Raw genomic sequence first — 20,083 nt, forward strand, 5'->3', positions numbered from 1 at the left:
GACTTACACAGAAGTAAAAATCTGTCATTGTAAATAATTGTTGACTGACAGAATTTATAAAAGATGAGGGAGGGTAGGAAGCTACATATTCTTGGCACAATTTCTAAATCCATCATAAACTATTCATTACACATCATATCAGAATATATATTTGCAGAATAATCTTTCTGAAGAAGCAGATGATGGCATTTTTAAAGTTTAACGAGTTTAAAGTTAACAAAATATTGTCTTATAAACTGTCTAAATATCTGCAATATTTAGAGGACATCTTGTTTAAAATACTGGAAAATGACCCAGGTAAAAAGTCAATTTTATGATGCTGTTTGTGTTCATGAAAGGTTTCTGTGGTTGTTGTCATAAGCAGTATGCAATTTATGTTGTATCCAAAACACACCTGAATTAAATACACAAGTAAATATTGAAAAAAAAGTCATATTTTAGAAGAACTCACTACAGGTAACAGGTTTCATAACATGAAAAATATACATCAGTATTTTGTCTTTGTACATTAGGCAAAACTGCAATAGTTCAGTGAGCAGAATAATCATGAGATTGTGGATCAGGGCAGAGCGTGACAAAACAAAATGGGCACACATACTGTATACACAAACACTCAAACATAATCCCAGAAACATTCAGCAAAAAACAAACCAAAAACAAAAGTAAGATAAAGCATGCATAACAATTCCTACCGAGGACAACACAGACAAGGAAAAGAGAGGCTGCTAAAATAACAGAATACTGGAGAAGAGGACCTCAAATTGTATCAGGATATCAAAAATTAATGTGTACACTTCATACTAGGGGAGTTATTGCTACACCAAATTGTTACCAATTATCTAATGATACAGATTCCCTGTGTACTGGCTATTAAGTGAATTTATACATAGGCGGAACACAATTTCTCCATCTTTTTTCAACATTTTAAAACACTTGTTCAATGCAGGGTGAAGTGGCCAAGCATTTTATTAGGAGGCACTTTTGAAAAAAGATAAACAAAATTTAGCATGCACGAAAATTAAGGGGTATGTTGCCTTTCTCATGTCAACTGATCAGGATGGTAAGACTTCTAACAGTTGAAGAAAAACAAACTCATTCAGGTACAATGTTGAGTTCTGAGAGTGTTAGAGAACCCACAGCTTTGTAATCTAATATGGAAAAACCCTTCATCAGTCATGTCATTCATGTCTCGCATGAATCAATCAAGCTCCTCTTAGGTGACATTGCTCCAAAAGCATCACAATTCTCTTTCTAATTAGGACATCCTGATAAAACAATCTAAAGAGAACAAATGCATGCTGGAGTTGAGAGAGGGAAAGTGGACAAAAATAAATCTATCTGTACCAGCGCTATCCATTTGGTCTAAGTGTCTTGATGGATGGAAAGGGTGCTTATATATTATCCGGTTAAGTCTGTGCTATATACATGTCTTTACAATATCTTCCTGAATGTTGAAGCAGTTCATAGACTTGAAAATGTTTTATCATCTTCTGGGTTTGTTTGTTTTTTTTGAGTTGGCACTTGCTTGGCGGTTTTCTGTCAGCCTTGGTAGTCACTGTTATGTTCTATTGCAGCCTACAGTAGCCAGTCTGTTCCTGCCAAAATAAAGGACAAGCCTGGCGGGTGGAAGAGTGCAGGAAACAGTGCCATGTTGATTTTCAATTGGAGACCTGTGGGAAAGCACACAACAAATAACAGGAAAAAAAATGGTAGGAATGAGAAAGACCAATAACACAAGTCTTAACATTAACAACATGTAACAAATAATGAGTTATAGACGAACAGGAAAAGATCTGCAGCATGTTATACTTTAACTAGTCAGTCTGAAACTTGAGTTGCACTGCAGATAACAATTTAACTCTAATGTTAGTTTGTCATACACGAGAGGCAGAAAGGGCAGATCTAAGTCTAAAGTAGATAAATAAAAAAACATTCAAGAAGACAAGATCAAAACCCAGTAAATGGCTGAACCGTGTGTGGTCAATGTGTGAAATTGAGGACATAGTTGAACCACTGTAAAAAAAAAACTACTTACAATAGAAAGTTGCTAAAGCCTACTGGAAAATTTGCCAAATGTTGTTAGATGACGCTATATGCTAATCAGCACAAACATGACGTCATCACATATTTGCATTCAGCCTAGTGTCAGTTGGTTTCAGCCCTTTATCTGTTTGCTTTGCTCCTCCTCTCTGTGCTCACATATACAATATTTTAATAAAAGTGAATTCCCAATAAAGCTGCTCACATCAGACAATGGAACAAGTAGGAAATAGTGACTGAAACACAGCCTTGTGAACTGCCGTTTTGAAGGCTTGAGTTTGTAATTTGGCTGTTGCCATCTTGGCTTTTTGAAACCAGAAGAAACCATATTGAGGAAGAGTGAGGGGTGGATCTGACCTCTTCTGTACTCTGTCCTGATTGTCAGGCAGGTTGCCGTGTGAGGTACAGTCTGTCAATCACACTGTAGCCACGCCCTAATGCATACCCTGCTGAATCGTCCATTTTGTATTGAAGAAGACTTGAAACAATTGAGACCATAAACTCATTAGGACAATGTTTACTAAGGTAATAAGGTGAGAAGTAGAACCATTTTCCCATAGTCGTCAATACAATCTGACAATCTTTGTGCAACCAGTAAAGTCGCCCTCTGATGGTCATTAAATAGAATGCAGGTTTAAGGCACTTCTGCACTGGCTTCAAATTTCAGACCCAGAGTCTACATCCATTTTTATATCCAATCTTAAGTCTGTAAATGAAAATCATGTATTAGAAATGTTTGCACTAAATAATTTTGATAATGCAATGGCCAAAGGGAAAAGTCCAACACTCAGCCGGCCAATGGTGTAATTATATCATGAACTCAACTCTTATCACTCACTCAGTCATGGACATATGGGGATGTAGCACTGGACTGTGGCCAAAAAGCTGGGACAGGGACAACTATTATTCATTGTGAATGAGACCTGGCATTGCTGTCCTGCCCCCCCCAATTGAGCTCAACAGACTCAAAGAGAAAACAGTACTGACACAGTGCGAGCAGCAGTCAGGCAAGAACTATTCACAATCACCTTTATCCCAGCAGAAGCAGAGTTGTTTACTACTCCACCCAACCATGAGAAGGTACTTTAAACAAAATGGAGTACAGCTGATCATTATGGTCTTTGGCTTCCCAATTCTCTATGACGTCTTAAACGACTTACTGGAACATAAACAAAAAGAATGCCGTGTGGAAACAAATGACCACAATGTTGGTGTATCTAGCAGCTACAGAAATGTCAGAAAACAACTGTCCAGTCAGAGTAGAGGATGTAAATTAAGTGCTCAACACAACACACCCCTAGAACTACAGATTGTTGAGAGGCCAGATACTACCAACTGTTTACTGTATCTCTATGTTTGAATGAACCATAATGCAGTCTAATACAACAGAATTCTATCTTCATGAAGGTTGTAATATTCAGTTTTTGTTCAAACTGCTTTAGAGAGGTGTTTCTATTATTTTTCCACTCCAATTATATTAATGAGGGTAGATTAACCAAAACATCCCTCAGTATAGTGCAGTACAATTAAACAGCACCAAAAACTGCAGCCATCAAAATGACCAGAAAGTCTCAAACAATTGCAGCGAAAAGTGAATCTTAGAAGCATCATGGAAGTGGAGTGTAGTTTACATTCAAACTAAAACACATTTTTACTTAAATTTAACTGGTGCAATAGGCGGCCATTTCTAAACAGCTTGGGTTTGTTGTGATTCATGAACTAAAGGTTTTAAAAGGGTTAAAGTTGAGAATACTTGCCCTGAAAACATGAAGCTAGATCCTTGCTAAATATCACTCAAACGCAGTCTCTTGGCTTTTTCGTACACAACGGGCAACTTTCCTTTTAAATGCTCCATGTCTGTCCTCCCTCCACTCTTTCTGCAGAAAGGAAAAAAGGTAAAGACAATTTGATTGCTTAAGTTGTATATCTTTTTAGAGTATTGCATATCTCCCTTTAATTTGATCATTATATTTGCTATTATGACATTTAGCTATAATTATGAACTTTATTAGTTTTAATCATACAAAATTACAATTCTGATGTAATCAATAATTGATTCATTCACAAATAATGATGTATTTTCGTCATACATTTACAATTCAATGCCATAAAAAACATAAACCAGCAAATTCATGAATTTTGCAGGCAACAGGCATCTCAGCCATGAGATGACCAGTTTACTCAAGTACCATTTCTAATCAACTTTATTAAAATGTAAACTTACTGCAGCATCCACATTGGCTGGCGAGTCACCATTTGGGTCTGCCAGCATAGAGATAACACTAATCATGATGGTTTCCACTGTGTGGATAGGCAGCCAGCGCTCCTCTGGCTTCTCATAGCCATACTTGTCCTCTCCAGGCTCGTGCAAAATAGAAATACATACATCTCCATTCTTGTCAACTGGGGAAAAAAAAAAATGGAATACAATTAATGAAGCAGAAAATAGTATTGCTGTTCCTGCGGTGTAATGGGTGTTAATGTTTGTTTTTAATTCATTTACATAATTGCATAATTAACCACCAAACTAATGTCACTCCAGGACATTAACATTTCTGCTTTCAATCCATACTTGCATAACTTAATTTGAATTCACTAACTTTATAAAGCTAAAAAACATATCAATAAAAACTACTCATGGTGTTAAAGAAAATACTCCACCATTATGATACATATTATGATAATTCTATTTTAAATTCAACAGCCAGCGTGTACAAAAACCCAAAGGCTGCAATGCCTTTTCATTTGCCTTTTTTACCACACCAAAAAAATAACACTTTGCAAAAGTGGTAAAATGCAATGCAGGATTTGTAACATATTAACATATTACAAGGAATGGAGACTTAAATCTAATTTAATCGAGCCTGAAGCTACTCAGTTTTCTCCAAAGTGAGAGTGGTGTATTTCGGTTTATTTTTGTCACATCAACTGCATTTCTCAGCAGTTAAAAAATCTAAACCTTGTTCAATAGTTTCTTATTACTGTCTGAAGACTCTTTCTGACCTTGCTGTCGACAAGCATTTAACTGAATGTTTCTCTAATTCAACAAAAGCAGCTGAAGATAATGACCTAATACAATGAATGGGTATGGAGTGAATGTAATGAATGAGTTAATGAATTGTATGTCAATACTCCTTTAATACATGTACAATCCACAGCATTTCCAAAATTGAACACCATTGTCTCTTTAAAAGAGATCAAACCTCCACCTGCTCAAGCTGGGCTTACTACAGACAAAGGTCAATATCACTGACACTGTGGTGCACTGGAACCTACCATTAGGGTGCCAAATATCTGTGATAAATTTCATTTTAGGTGGCCTGAGAGGGTAATCTTTGGGAAATGTCAGATGAGCTTTAAACACACCACCTTCACTGTGAACAAAAAAGATCAAAGAGAAAAATCAATGTAATAGGTAAGTATGGTAAACATTTCAAAACATCCAAAGCAAAAGCGTTAACAAGAGTTGTTCAAAGCACAAAATAATAACACCTACTATATCCTATAGAGGAGACAGTGATAAAACTTACTACAGTGTGTCTGGAGGCCCAATGATAAGGACTTCCCATCTGTAGAGATCATTATCCTCGATCAGGCCTGCTGAGAATCCCTCCACTGGGTTTTTGTTCAGCTCTAGATATAAAAACAAATGCCAAAGAAAGTTAAATTGCCATTGGCTAATATCATAGTGCCTATAGTATGTTGAATAGGCTGATGTTGTGACTTCCTGGAGACTGCTAAGGAGAGAACATAACCTTTGGTTTAAGAGGCCTTGCTTGGGTTTTAGTTAGAGATGGCATATTGCTGAAACGACACACCACCCTAAAAGTCTGGGGCCAACTTATATTCACTGGATCACACTGCAGTTCTCCCAATATTGCACTTTGTAACTTCATTTCATTTTGCATTATTAATTATAGAACGGTTAAATACTAAAATACCTTGACCACTTATATAAGTGGTGATAGAATACTGATTCAAACCATAAATCAGAAATCTTGTGAGAGAGCAGTTTGTAGTGCTTTTCGCCAAAATGCTGAGGATGAAAGTTTGTCACCACACCTCCTTCATATTTCATTCAATGTTCATTAGATTTGATGTGAAATATATTTGGATGATCCCAAGGTTAAGTTTAGGGCTGCACAATTATTCAAAATATTATCAAATTGCAATGTGGCCCAGTGCAAATCACATGAGCTGAAAAAAACAACAACAAAAAACAAAACTTAACTCAGCCCTAATTATTTATTTAATTATTATTAAGTTAATATATTTGTGATGTTATCTGCTTGATGCCACAATTCTTCAATGCAGCAAAACAATGAATTATCAAAAACTCTACCTATCTATATAACTGTCTATCATTGTGTATTTTGATGCAGATCTGGTTTAAGAAGATTATAAACATGTAAACATTTTTCCCAGTTAGTTGGTACACTAACTAGTAGTCTGTCTTTCTGCACATTTACAGCCACATTTCAAAATAGTTGCCTCTCTGTTAAACGTGAAGGCTTACACTTTGTGGTAGTCAATGTCTTACAAGCACCACTGCCATAGGTAGACTTCTGTGGATTTTACACAATTTTTTTACTTTAGATTTTGAGTGTGGACAACAAAGGACATGCCTATGTTAATGAAAAAAACGCTTATTTGATTTTAAAGCCTCCACAACAAGTCTAAATATGTAAATGAAGGCAATGAAATATTAACCGTACTTAAAGATTTCTAGCATTAGGTTCAGTTACTCAATTTCAACCAAATGCCACTCTAAAAATATTCAGGTCCAACATAATTACCCATGACTATGGAGGCAATATAAGAAAACTACAAAGGAGCACATTATGTCCCTGACAGTTTGGATATGGATTGTATAATCTTCACCTAGACCTGAAATGCAATATTAAGGCTACCAACCCAAAACCTTACACGATGTCTATTCGACTCAGCTGCTTTTGGGAAGTGGGTTATATTAGGATAGCTAAATTTAATTCGCAGCTGACTCTGCTAAAATAGCGAATAGAGGTAATGCGAGATTAACGTTAGCTTGTTAGCTCGCCGTGTTGATGCTAACAACAGTGACAGCAGCTAATGTTAGCAGACAGATGTAGCGAGTTGGCTAAATATTTTAACAATTCAGTGTGGTTAGCAAGAGCAAACTGGTCAACTAGTCAAACGTTTGTTTGGTTTATGCATAAAAATGGTGACTGTCATCATGTTATTCTCATAACTTGTAAATACAATGTAGAAAAAATGCAATACACCACTTGTTATCTTGGTTAAAATATATGTAAACACATCCGAGTCAGTCGAGACAGCTAGAGGCTAACGTTAGGCTAGCTGCTCTTAGCTAACCCGATACTGGAAAGTCGTTGGGACTTCTGACAGCGGCTTTCAACTGACATCAGAGTGCAAAGTCGAAAGAAACGTCTAGGTGAATTTGTCTCCCAACACACTGGATGCGTTTAATTGTCAAGAGAGGAATGTGTTTGTCGACATCCACTGCTATCACCCCCATGCTGTTTATTTTTCATGGGACCTTAACGTTAGAGTGGAAGGTTCAAGAAAACAGTTTGCGCCAGCACCATCATTTGAATCACAGCTAACGGCAGGGTCCATCGTTAGCTCGGCAGCCTGCATCAGTTAACACCAAGGTTTATTTACCTGCAAGCTGTCTCCTGAGTAACAGCGCTGACTGAGGCTCTGTCATACTTAAGCGAATGTAATGCAGCTATGTTCAATGGCAATATTTCGAGGTAAAAGCGTTAATTTCACGTTCACCAAACAGTACTCCGTCCCCTCTATTTTCCGTTTAGCATTCTCTTCATTCTTCTTCTCCGTCGCCCTCTCCTGCTACTGCTGCTGTTTCTTCTTCGTTCAGCTTTTTTACGGCAGCAGGTATCCTCATTGGTGCATTACTGCCATCTTCTGGATATACCATCGACTGCAGTCTTTTCTGGACTTACTGCGACAACCAAATCCCCTTCATTAAATAAATAAATAAATAAAGTTAAATAAGATAAACTTCTACCTTTTTCATGACCTCTTCAGTCTTTAATCCAGGATGTTTTTAGTTTAGATTATTGCTGTCCTGTAATGTGCAGTGTGCTGTTGAAATTGCCATTTCCAGTCCTTAATCTTAGTCATTATTACCCTCTGTTTTCAGTTTCTAGACTTGCATCTCATATTAACTGTATTTTTTACTGTATATTGACATTCACCACTCACCATGAAGCCCAAAATAAATATGGTAATGTTAAATAAATGTAGGAATCTTGTATCTGAAAAAGACTAGACCAGAGGTGCCCAGTTTATGTGAACAATTTGTCAATGTCAGACTATAGCTCTGAAATCAATAGTTATCGAGTGCAGGATGATTTGCAGGAAGCTACTTTTCTCAAATAGGAATAGGCTGTGTAATCTTAAAGAGTCTAATTAAACTGACTGTAGTTCAAGATGCATGCTAAAAATCACTGGGTTAAAAATGACCATGTGTGGGGTCAGTATCAGCACCAACACAGCACTGGGTTAACTTTATCAAGTATCAATTGGTTGTTGTGACCCAGTGTTGGTAGTGTAGGTCGATGTATGTGATAAGTAAGAAATTGGTGAAGTCAGGTTAGCTGCCCTGTTCTCAAAGGGCTCAGTTACAGACTGGATCTCTTTGAGAGGGTAAAGTTGGATCCATATCCTTTTCTGCAGAACATGAAAATAATTTTTCAAAAGAAGCTTGGACCATTGATGATGTCTTGACTGTCATTTGAACTGTTGAAATCCGGTCATACTTGTGTAGTCTTGTCCAGAGGTTGGATGAAATGGTTCATAGATCTATGATTCTGATTTTTGTGGACAATCAGGGGCAGTGCCTGTCTTGGACAAAGGAAAAATAAAGTTTAAGTACAATAATAGCTGGGCTGCACCATCATTTCCAAATGAATTCGTTAAGCTAACGAGGCGAGACTCACTCTGAAAGGCTATTGCCATACATGAACACTGAAGCCCTTAATGAAAGTGTCTGTTTCATCAAAGCTGTTTCAAATTGGGCTGTAATACTCATGCTGGACACTAGATGGCAGCAACTGTCTGTCATCAAAAGAAAGATCAAAATTTACAATAATAAAATTTACTTTGAATGTTCATACTATTACCCTGAGTACATCTACAACTACTACTAATAATACAAATATTGGGGGGCGGGGGGAGTCACCACAGTACCAATGAAACCATAAAGTGTTGGAAAAGCAAAATAAATAAATAAACAAATAACAAATAAAAAAGAACATAAACAAAAGAAAATACAAAGAAATAAGAACAGTGTCATACATTTTTCTCTCTTACAGTATGTTGACTGCTGTATCCTCATTAAACACTAATAACTTTAGTTACTTCTTCACAAAGGTGAGAAACAAGCTCACATCCTGACTGACAGTGTGTTCTCATTTGTGTCATGAGTGAAGGAGGAAGTTGATAGGAATAGACATTTGCTGTCGAGAAGTGATCACACAAGTAGCTGTGCTGGTGGCTGATGACCTTGTACCTGCATGTCGCTGCTGTTTGTCACAGACTCTGTGTTGTTTGATCTAGTGAGGCTAGAAAGCCTCTGAACTGGCTGAAACAGTTGACCCTAACCCTAACCCTAACCGTGCTGAGAATTGCTGTTTTATGGGAATAAACTTGACGCTCTTACAGAAGGCCTCTAAGCGATCTCTTTTTGAATGAGTCTCCAAATGTGCTGACAAAACCATCAATTCTGGGGGTAAGTTCCTTAAGATAGGGACATCTGTTTCACAGTCTGCTGCACAATGTGTTACAGACTTGAAGCTTTGCTGTCTCACAGGTTAACTTATCTAAAGGTTACTTTTAGAGAACTGAAAATGGTGACGAACGAGTTCAAAGTGGAATAAGAGAGTGGAATAAAATAGAATAAAATGTTTTTGTGGTTAGTTTATGAGGATGAAAGTGAAAAATATAAATGAAATGCAAGGAATGACCATTGAGATTGTTTGTGTGCATAAAAATATGAAGGTGAATATCTTCATATAGCAGATTAACATCACTTCATCATCTGTACCAAACGTTCAAGTTGAAAACAAATTGTTCTCCATGAATGAGAGGGTGATCCATTTTTTACAGTCACAACCTCACTTGACTGCCATGAGGTGAAGACTATGAAGCCTTTTCATTCGCTTACATTTTTATAGGATGTAACATCAAACAGAACATCAATTGCTGGAGTTGTGCTAACAAGTCTCTACTGTGGCGGTTTCATACCACAGACATTAGGGGAAACAACAATAAAGAAAGTGTTTCTTGTTTCACTGTGAGGTTGCCCCAGTTAAACTGTCTCACCCTTCATGCTATTACGTAATTCAAATGCATTTTAGGCCACATATTTCTTGGGGTTGGAAGACTAACATTTTTAAAAGTAGAGGTCCCAGGTCATTTTGGGTGATGAGCAGCACCAGATTTTATCCTTCTGCTGTGTGAGTGGTTAAAGCTGTTAAACACAATTTATTTATTTACCTGAAAACGATATTTGGCTTGTTCACGTCATTGTGTCACAGTAGAGATCTGTGTGAAAGCATATGACCAACCCAGAGTGGGCTGGTCCACTTGCTAACTTAATATCTCTTGTGGCATGTTAGAGCTGAGACTTCTGTTGCTTCTTCAGTCCTCAGAGACACACTGAGATGCACGCTGTCCTCTAAAACCTGCAAACATGAAACTAACAAAGGAGACTATATAAAGAAGACATCATCAACAAGTACGTGAGACGATTTTTTAAATATAAATTTCAGTTTATGGAGACAGTTTTAGTGGCTTAGGGGTTATATCCATTAGAAATTAATACGTATAACAACGGAATCAGTGTCAGTGTGTGGGGTAAAAAGAGCCAGGTCTTAGGTTCTTGCAGCCAAAGCTTTAACAGAGCAGCTGTGTTGTACTTTGTTGTTTAGAGAAAAGATTTTACACACAATAGTCTCATTGTTGTCAGAGCAGAAAGCGTAATGACTTTTCTGAAAGTACACTGTTGTTGCACAAAAGCAGAACACCACATCTGAAATGATTTACTAAAATGTTTCTATTTACATTATTATGTCTTTCAAATTTCTTACTGTGTGACCTGACAAAGCAGGCTTTTTATACAGTAGCTTGTAACTTACTGTTTGGGTTGGAACATTGTACACACAGAGTCTTGCCTAATTTCCTTAAGTATACAATGGCCTCTGAAGTTTTGTCATTATCACCCAGGAACTGTCTACTCTTTGGTTAAAAACCAGTTATGTAAGAACTGTGAAATGACAGAGAAAAATGTTCTAAAAAAATCTACCTTCTCCTTTTTTTTTTTTTTTTTTGCCATTTTGACATAGTTGCAACCATTAGTTCTCTCACCAGGGTGCAACTACCTTTTGTGTCATGAAGACTATTTCTAAAGTGTTTCCAAACATTAACTGCTTTAACTTTAACTAGATTATGTCTGCAGTGCAGGACTTCAAAAGCAGCACTTAAGAAATGCATTACATTTCTCATTATGCAGCATTAGGTCGATAAATGCACAGCAGGACAGAGACGGTCACTAATTTGTCTCTGATGTGATTCGACTTTAATTTAAAGATGAAAGCAAGAGGAGTCGTACTTTGCATCCACAAAAAATGTATTTCATTCTTTTAGTACACAACACAATTCAGCCCTGTCACTGAGTTTTATTGAGTTTTCTAATAAGGCTTGTTTCCAAACTGCTGTGCACACAATGCAACATCATTGTCTTTGGTGCGAGTGCAGAGGGTAAATAATTTCTCTAAAACTAGGTCACACATTCTCCATTTCCAGGTGCAGAAAGCGCTGCTCATAATGCAGCCAGAGGGATCAGTGTCGTCCCTCCAGGACAGGCCGATGCCTCGATGGAGTCTGGGCTCCAGCTCTGGGCTGCATTATGGCTCCTTTGCTAACAGCCTTGCATCGCTCACACCATTGGCAGCGGAAAAACCAGCCATATCACCTAGACGGGCCCACATAGCTGTAGCTGTGCTTTGCTACATCAACTTACTCAACTACATGGAACGGTACACAATAGCAGGTAAGATGATCTTCTCTGTACAAAATGCAACACTAGCTGTCAACAAACAATATACTAATTTGTTGGAGGCTTATGTATACATTGTTTTTTTGTCATTTAGGTGTCCTCTCCAACATTCAGAAATTCTTTGGTATAACAGACAGTACAACTGCACTTCTGCAAACAGGTATAATGATGCTCCTCCTTGACGGGCACAATCTCTCTTTGAGAGATTAATGGTTAACACATATTTTCAAGGTTTCCGATTTTACCATGCATTACCTAAGATTAACTTAGGCAACATGTTGTGCAAGTGAATTGCAGAGCACTATTGGTTATTGCAAGACGTGTGTAGCACATTATGGTTCTTAATTTGTCAAACATCTTTGCTTTGATACCTATGCTTTCACAGACCATATTCTTGTAGGAGTTTTATTTTGAAGAGTTTCACAAGTGGGTTTTCTTGAGTCACTGTGCATTAACGAGTCAACTTATCCCATTATGAAGAAGGAATGACCTTTGTTCATGCACTTGCAGTTTTCATCATCAGTTTCTTGCTGTTGGCCCCTCTCTTTGGTTACCTTGGGGACCGCTACAACCGTAAATACATCATGATTGGTGGTTTGAGTGTGTGGCTGGTGACTGCAGCTGGCAGCTCTCTTGTGACTGAGTCAGTAAGTGAGAAATAGTTGTGTTCACATGCACTTTCACAGCAAATAAGAGGCAGCAAGGTATTACTTCCTGTTGTTATTAGTTTTTCTTATTATTAGTTTTACATGATTCATCAAAAAAAAAGTCAAACGTTGTTGTAAATTTTTTTAGTGTACAACATGGACCTCAACATGAAGTTCAATAGAGAAATTCTATTGTATTCTGCACTCTTACTTAGATTAGAGTAATATATGCATATATTGAGTTTCCATATGACATATACCAACATGTACATATAAAATAAAGGCACATATGTAAAATTTATATATGAAACCTATTAGAAATTGGAATCATTTCATACATTGACATATAAGTCTAGCCCATACAAATATGTATGTTTATGTACGAATTTTTATATTGTAGATGACATATATTAGAATATAGAATTTTTATATGTATGTTGTTTTAATAAACTTGCATATATAAATTAAACACATATCAGTAACATATATGCTTGGAACATGTCATACCATGTAAAATTCATCATATAGCTATTTTTGATATATTTACATTTTACTATGGGTATTTTATACTATATGGGTTATAAGCATATATCTTCATATGTCCAGAGTACGTATATATGTGATAATGATACAGATGACACATGGCAACATCACTCCTGATACAGGGACATATACATTATATATTACATTTCTCTATGGGCAGTTTCTTTTGCAATAAGTACTGTCTATGCTGTTATTGACTGTAAGAATGGTGGATGTTAAACTGAGCCTTGCAGTATTTGTGACTCAATCATGGTGAAATGCTTCTCTTTTCACCATGCTTCTCTCTCTGCTGTCATGATCTCTTCAGTACTTCTGGCTTCTGGTGTTGTTGAGAGCCCTGGTCGGGATAGGAGAGGCCAGCTACTCCACCATTGCTCCCACCATCATCGGTGACCTCTTTACTGGAGGTGAACGGAGCATCGTGATCTGTGTCTTCTACATCTTTATCCCAGTTGGAAGGTTAGAAGCAAACTCAGTCTAGGTCCTCAGAGTGTGTGTGTGGGTGTTAACTTAAACTAAAAGTCATTTAAAAATCATGTACTTGTGTGGGAGTACAGTTGAGATCATAGATTTTTGCGACACATGGCTGGTGTGAAACTAAATTTGAGGGTTAGCTGAACAGCACTGCATTCACAAACAGTGCTGTAGTAAAAGCTAAGCAGAAAGAACTTTTGGGGCTTTCCAGGATCAAAGCGGCTCTTAAATTTGGAAGACAATATGAGCTGTGCAGAGGTAACAGAGCCATGACAAGAAAATCAAGTCTCACTCTGCAACATCATTTTCACAGTGTGCTGAAATGAACAAACGCTTTAATTTTTTAGATGGAAAGACAATAATATAAGGTGATTTTTACTAGCAAATTAACTACCTTCCAAATCATGATCCTTTAAACAGCTTAAAGTAAAATCAACATGCAAAAATGTTTTTTATTTTCTATAAATACCGCAGGACATGATTTACCGTATTGTTAAGCTTGTTTATGTCATTGTGATCAGGCGGTTTCACCACTCTGTGTCTTTTCAGTGGTCTTGGATACATAGTAGGGGCAGGGTGTGCAAAGCTCACAGGGGACTGGCGCTGGGCTCTCAGGGTGAGAATGTTTTCATTATCAGTAATGTCACAGTTAATTCATAGAATTGAGTGATAGATATCTTAACATGTTCCTGGGTTATCAGGTCACACCCATTTTGGGTCTAGTGGGACTTGTCTTGTTGGTTTTCTTATGCCCTAACCCAGCCAGAGGTGCTGCAGAAACCCACGGACAGGGAGTTACAGAGCAGAGCTCTTATAAGGAGGACGTCAAATATCTTCTGAAAAAGTAAGATATGGAAACTAATACTGGACTCATATTATAGCCAGGCCAATACTAGATTTTGAATAGAATACGGATATTGATTGAGACAAAAACAGCAACAGATTACAGCATATCAGCTGCTATTATGATTATGATTATGATTATGATTATTGTTGTTGTTAATTGTTATTATTATTTTACATAAACACATAACAGAAACAAACATTTCTGATCATGGAATTTGGTTATTGAAGGATTGTGACCTAGATGTGTACTGAGCAGGACATTCCGATCTGAGAAATAAACATGTTGGCACCCCCCAGTGGACACATTATGTAATAGCTTCATTGTTTCTGCATAATCTCAAACATATCTTTGTTGTATACCGGTATTCTAATTAATATGTTACTCCAATACTTTGCATTAGTCCCTACACTTTACTGGGATATGATTTTTGATTAATATTTACATATCTTGTTATGTTACCTCTGACCTTAGTAAAAGCTATGTGTGGTCTTCATTTGGAGTGACGGCTATGGCCTTCCTCACCGGAGCCCTGGCTTTCTGGATGCCTACGTTTCTGTCCAGAGCTCAGATCATTCAGGGAATCCGACAACCGTGCTCCGAAGAGTCCTGTGACCTCACAGACAGGTGCAGTAAGACCTTTGACCTGCATGACCCATCTTTCACCCAGATTCTTCAAAATCACTCCAGAGTTTTAACAATGCTGTCTGTCTCTGTTCCCTGTACAGTTATATCTTTGGTGCTGTGACATTGGTGACGGGCATTCTGGGAGCGAGTTTTGGCACTGGTTTATCCAGATGGTTTAGGGACAAGGTGTCAAATGCGGACCCGCTCATCTGTGCAGTAGGCATGCTGGGATCGGCCCCATGCCTCTTCATCACCATATTTGTGGCATCACACAGCATTCCAGCCACTTATGTAAGAGCCCAACTTCTGTCTGTCAGTGATGGAGTTCCATGGAATCTGGTAGACACACTCATGTCCCCTTCAAATAAGTAACTTTAGTTTGACTTTTGCCATTATCAAAAACTAATGACAGTCTAATCAGCCTCAGATGTACTTTGTGTTTAGTGCCAATTATCAAATGTTAGCATAATAACAAGCTAAATTAAGATGGTGAAAATGGTATATTATAGTGGTGTGCTAAAATAATAGTATATTATGTTAGTATTGTCACTGTGAGCATGTTAGCATCTGTGGTATTTACCTCAAAGCACTGCTGTACTGACATACAACCTCACAGAGCCGTAGTCTTGTGTTAATCAGGGGTTTTAGGGGGATTAGATCGTAATGTGGACTGACCTGACCATCACATGGCAGGTATACATAACAAACTTGCTATCAAATGAGTTAATCGACATTAAATGCTTAAAAAGTTTATTTCACTTAGTCTTGTTTTAGATTATGTTATCTGAGTATGTCACAGTTTTTACTATACAGTGATGGAAATGGGACAAAACTGCCACAAACTGTGGTAAAGAAACCACACTTGAGACTTTTAATTTCTTCCAGAGTTATAGGGCCAATAATTATTTTCATCAAACACTTGATGAAGCACTTAGACTAAACAGAGACCTCAAATGAACGTTTTTCTTCAGTTTTTCAGAAGGATTTTTCTGAAAGCCCCTGAACTTGAATTGTAAATTTCAATACGATTCACATGAACTCTAAAACACTTGACATCAAATGTGACAGCCATGGCATCTGGTCTGGATGTGTGACTGTGTCGGATATGTATAGGCAATGCAGCTCCAACAACAGGTAACCAGTAACAAGCTCGTAAAGATTGTTAACTGGTGTCAAAAAGTATAGAGTAAAAAACATTTTAATTGATTATTGAACAACTGTTCTAACTGTCTCATTTCAGGTATTCATTTTCTTAGGTGAGTTATTGCTGTCACTGAACTGGGCTGTTCTTGCCGATATACTGCTGGTGAGTCTGAACGGTTCATTTGGGAAGAAAAGTATAAAACAGTCTGCTGAAAACTGAAGCTGACAGGTTCTTCTGTGTTACTTTTTCCCTTAGTATGTTGTTATACCAACCAGAAGGGCCACAGCTGAGGCCCTGCAGATTTCAGTCTGTCATCTGCTGGGTGATGCTGGGAGTCCATACCTAATAGGCACGGTGAGAAATAGTTCCACTTTCCCTCACTTCCTTGTAACTGCACTGATTCATCATTAACACATCTGTGGTCTCCTGCTCTTTCTGTATCATTAAGCACACATGCTGTTTTCACCAGTAGATCTCTGATGCTATACACAAATCTAAAGATGGAACCCATGACTGGAGCTTCCACAGTCTGAAGTACAGCCTCCTGGTCTGCCCATGTGTGGGAATCCTGGGTGGACTGTTTTTCCTCATGACTTCCCGCTACATTACTGAAGACAGGAAAGCAGCTCAGCAATTGGTTGAGGGAACTGTAAATGGTTAGTCCTTTTATTCTCATCAGAACAACAAACAACAACACCCAAACTAAATGGTGATACAGTATAACCATGGTTCAAACAGAACAACTCTTTGGATGCATGCTAAAATCGACCCATGCTGAGAAACTTGACGTTTGTGTTTCTGTAGAGGATTTTTGTATGGATGACACACACATGATTAAGTCCTCTCCATTGTGTTTGTCTGCGAAGGTCAGTGTTACACAGTGTTCCTGAGCAACAGTCCTCTGTTCAGCTCACTATGAGATAGAACTCCTCCCAATGCAGTTAGGAACAAATTCCCCTTATCTGCACACATGCCCTAATAGCACACTGGCAGTCCAGTTTTCTGGCAGCTCAGAGGCAGAGATGGGCTAAAGCTGATAAAGACAACATTGTCCTTCTGACCTCATTCTCTCCATTTTGTTGGACTGTTTAATGCATGAGGCTGCTGCACCAACACAACACAGAGCCTCAGTTGGCATCACCTTAGTGGGTAAGAGCTGCTTCCCTCTAAACATGGTCTCACACACACTTCTCTGATCCTGTACCAACTTTGTGTGTGTGTGTGTGTGTGTGTGTGTGTGTGTGTGTGCGTGTGTAGTTTCTATGTCATTTTAATGAGTGTTTCCCACTAATTTTCTTATTTTGTTTCTTTGTGTGTGTGTATTACCAGAAGCTCCCCCACCACAGCTGGATCCTGCACCTGAACCCTCCATGGAAATGAACAACAGTAATAAGTAAAGCTGAACAAAAGCAACCATGCAAATAATTTATCTGTAAACATCTGAAGTTAAGTTAAAAACCACTGGTGTGGAGAAAAGGATGTTGGAGCTGATCTCAGGAGCCTTTTTTTCTTTCATTTTACAGCCACCACTGATGAGAGACGCAGAGAAAACTTGTTCATTCACACTGTCAGACCAGCAAATGCCTTTTTAAAAATGTTGGTCTGTTCACTCAGGCTTATAATTGTATTTTCTACAGTTGAAGTCAAGTCAGTTTTATTTATACAGCATGCAGAAAATCACAATTTTGCTTAAGAGCTGTACAATCTGTACAGCTTAAAACTGTCTAGACCAAAAACTCAGGGAAAAAAAAAAAAAAAAAGTACTTGAAAAGTAAATGCTTTTATTTTCTGAATGGAAATGCTGTTTTTAACTTATCAATAAATTTGATGCTTCACAAACTTTGATAACTGTAGACCCAGATGTTCAGAAACAGGAAATGAGCTGACTTATCAAAACCATCACAAAGATAAAGGTGTGTTTATCCATTACAGTTGAAAATATACAGTTGAGGAAGCCTGAAGCTGGAGTCAGCTCAGCCTCAAGAGAACTGCTTTGCTGACACCAAAATTTCAGAACGGCCACATTCAACCCTTTTCTTTTCTTAATGGTTTTCCTGAATTTTGCTGACACCCATCAGTGCTCATCAGGCCAGTTTGGGCTGCAGATTCTCAAGCTCAGTCTAGTTCATAAACCCTGGGCAGAATATGCTGAATGTGCCCAAGTATCCATATTGAGGATCATCAGATTAACCTCTCCATATATGAATGTCCCAGCCAGCATGCAGCTGCTGCCTCCTAATGAGGACCAGAGGGGCCCCAAGCTGGACCACAACATATGCACATCATGGAGTTAAAGATGCAGGACTTCCATTCTCTACTCTCTGTATTTACTATAACAGTGGCTGTAAATCCATCTCATTATTCTGAGATCTCTTCTGTATGTTGTCCTCAATGTAAGGACTGCTAATTTAACAAAAAAGTGTATTCTTTGTATTTTCCAAAAGTGAATTTTTCAAAGTGAATGCCCACAAGATGGCGCAGCTGCATCAATGTAAGAAATGCAAGAGTCTCTGGTGACAGGACTGCAACACAAGCGCAGCACAGACTGAAGTTAGCAGTTTTTCACATTTGCACAAACGCGACCTCATTTAATAACTCATTAACTATTTCTCCCAGATGTTTTATGTGAAGACCCTCTTCATAAAACTGACACTGCTGGCTCTCATGTTTGTCTATATGATGTGTTGGCATGTTAAACAGCCATAGAGTGTCTGCCTTTGACAGTTCGTCCATCTGAGTGTTTACTTTTGATATTCACTGAGCACTAAACTGACTGTGAGTCTGTGACCCCTGCTGAGTTCATGGAACATGATAGGTGGTAACATTCATCACCTTGAGCTCTGCTGCTCTTGTCAAAGACGATCACAGACCAGATGAACAGGACATTTTCACATTCCCCAGTATGACAGCCGCTTGTCAGTCCATGTCTGAACTGTTCAGACAGCTGTTGCAGAAGTGTCTAACATCCCCTGGTAAATCCTAACAGCTGCATGTCACTGCATGTCCCCATTGTTTTGTGCTGGAGTAAACCACATGGGGAGGTCAAAGGTCATTGCTCTTGTCACTCTCAGGTACAAGGTCATGCAATAATTGGGCTGCACTGTCATCATATCATTGATTAGTCTCAATAGCTGCTGCACAGACTGAAGTGGAATCGTGTAGCAGAATAAATTTGCTGATTTCTGACATTTCTGACCAAATAGCTCCCATAAGAAACTGAAGCTGTTGACTGAACTTGACACTGACAGATAGATGAAAGCTGCAGGTCAAGGACACTGAGCCATTGTTAAGGGTTTCATTGCTTTATCGTGGAATTCACTGGTACTTCCTTTTGTTTTTAACATCTCAGCCTTAAGTTGTAATTTTCCAGAAGTTATGTGATTACTCAGTATGCTGAGGGAATAGACTGGGCAGCAGGACATGTATGTGGAACAACAAGCAAGCACACACGCACACTCAAAGGTATGTGGAAAACATTTTAGAGGTAACAGTTCAACCTGCAATTAAAACACAATAGGTATTGTGCACCATGTTTCTGAGCACTTTATCTGCATACCTCTCCGTTTCCCCTGTCGACCCTGGCTGCACAGGAAACTGTCACAATGGCTAATAAATTGTCCAGGCCGATCAATGAGAGAGCCAGGGGGAGAGCGGATACAGTCAGTGTTTACTCAGGGATGGCA

The 20,083-nt window shown here is 38.2% G+C and overlaps 2 protein-coding genes across 6 annotated transcripts; one reads left to right on the forward strand and one right to left on the reverse strand.

The window, feature by feature from the left end:
• Nucleotides 1-416: 416 nt before the first annotated feature.
• Nucleotides 417-7,925, reverse strand: ube2g1a (ubiquitin-conjugating enzyme E2G 1a (UBC7 homolog, yeast)). The gene is made up of 6 exons (XM_071461222.1): nucleotides 7,702-7,925; nucleotides 5,571-5,673; nucleotides 5,317-5,414; nucleotides 4,265-4,443; nucleotides 3,798-3,917; nucleotides 417-1,670 (listed from the first exon to the last, which is right to left on the reverse strand). The coding sequence occupies exons 1-5, from the start codon at nucleotides 7,745-7,747 to the stop codon at nucleotides 3,831-3,833; spliced, it is 513 nt and encodes a 170-aa protein (XP_071317323.1). The 5' UTR covers nucleotides 7,748-7,925; the 3' UTR covers nucleotides 417-1,670; nucleotides 3,798-3,830.
• Nucleotides 3,797-19,006, forward strand: spns3 (SPNS lysolipid transporter 3, sphingosine-1-phosphate (putative)). 5 transcript variants are annotated; one of them, XM_071461217.1, is made up of 15 exons: nucleotides 3,797-3,935; nucleotides 10,709-10,801; nucleotides 11,869-12,115; nucleotides 12,216-12,281; nucleotides 12,632-12,768; nucleotides 13,619-13,770; nucleotides 14,335-14,401; nucleotides 14,487-14,629; nucleotides 15,104-15,256; nucleotides 15,358-15,547; nucleotides 16,497-16,562; nucleotides 16,656-16,754; nucleotides 16,873-17,056; nucleotides 17,730-17,793; nucleotides 17,924-19,006. In XM_071461217.1, exons 3-15 carry the CDS (start codon nucleotides 11,890-11,892, stop codon nucleotides 17,931-17,933), a joined length of 1,557 nt encoding a protein of 518 aa, XP_071317318.1. In that variant the 5' UTR covers nucleotides 3,797-3,935; nucleotides 10,709-10,801; nucleotides 11,869-11,889; the 3' UTR covers nucleotides 17,934-19,006. The 5 variants fall into 5 exon arrangements, with proteins under 5 accessions (XP_071317318.1, XP_071317316.1, XP_071317317.1 ...); XM_071461219.1 differs by lacking the exon at nucleotides 3,797-3,935 and adding an exon at nucleotides 5,430-5,455; XM_071461218.1 differs by lacking the exon at nucleotides 3,797-3,935 and adding an exon at nucleotides 9,547-9,793.
• Nucleotides 19,007-20,083: the final 1,077 nt, after the last annotated feature.

This window comes from Trachinotus anak, unplaced genomic scaffold (genome assembly GCF_046630095.1).
Source record: "Trachinotus anak isolate AG129_WGS33_773 ecotype Australia unplaced genomic scaffold, CSIRO_AGI_Tana_v1 ptg000024l, whole genome shotgun sequence".
NCBI classification, from domain to species: domain Eukaryota; kingdom Metazoa; phylum Chordata; class Actinopteri; order Carangiformes; family Carangidae; genus Trachinotus; species Trachinotus anak.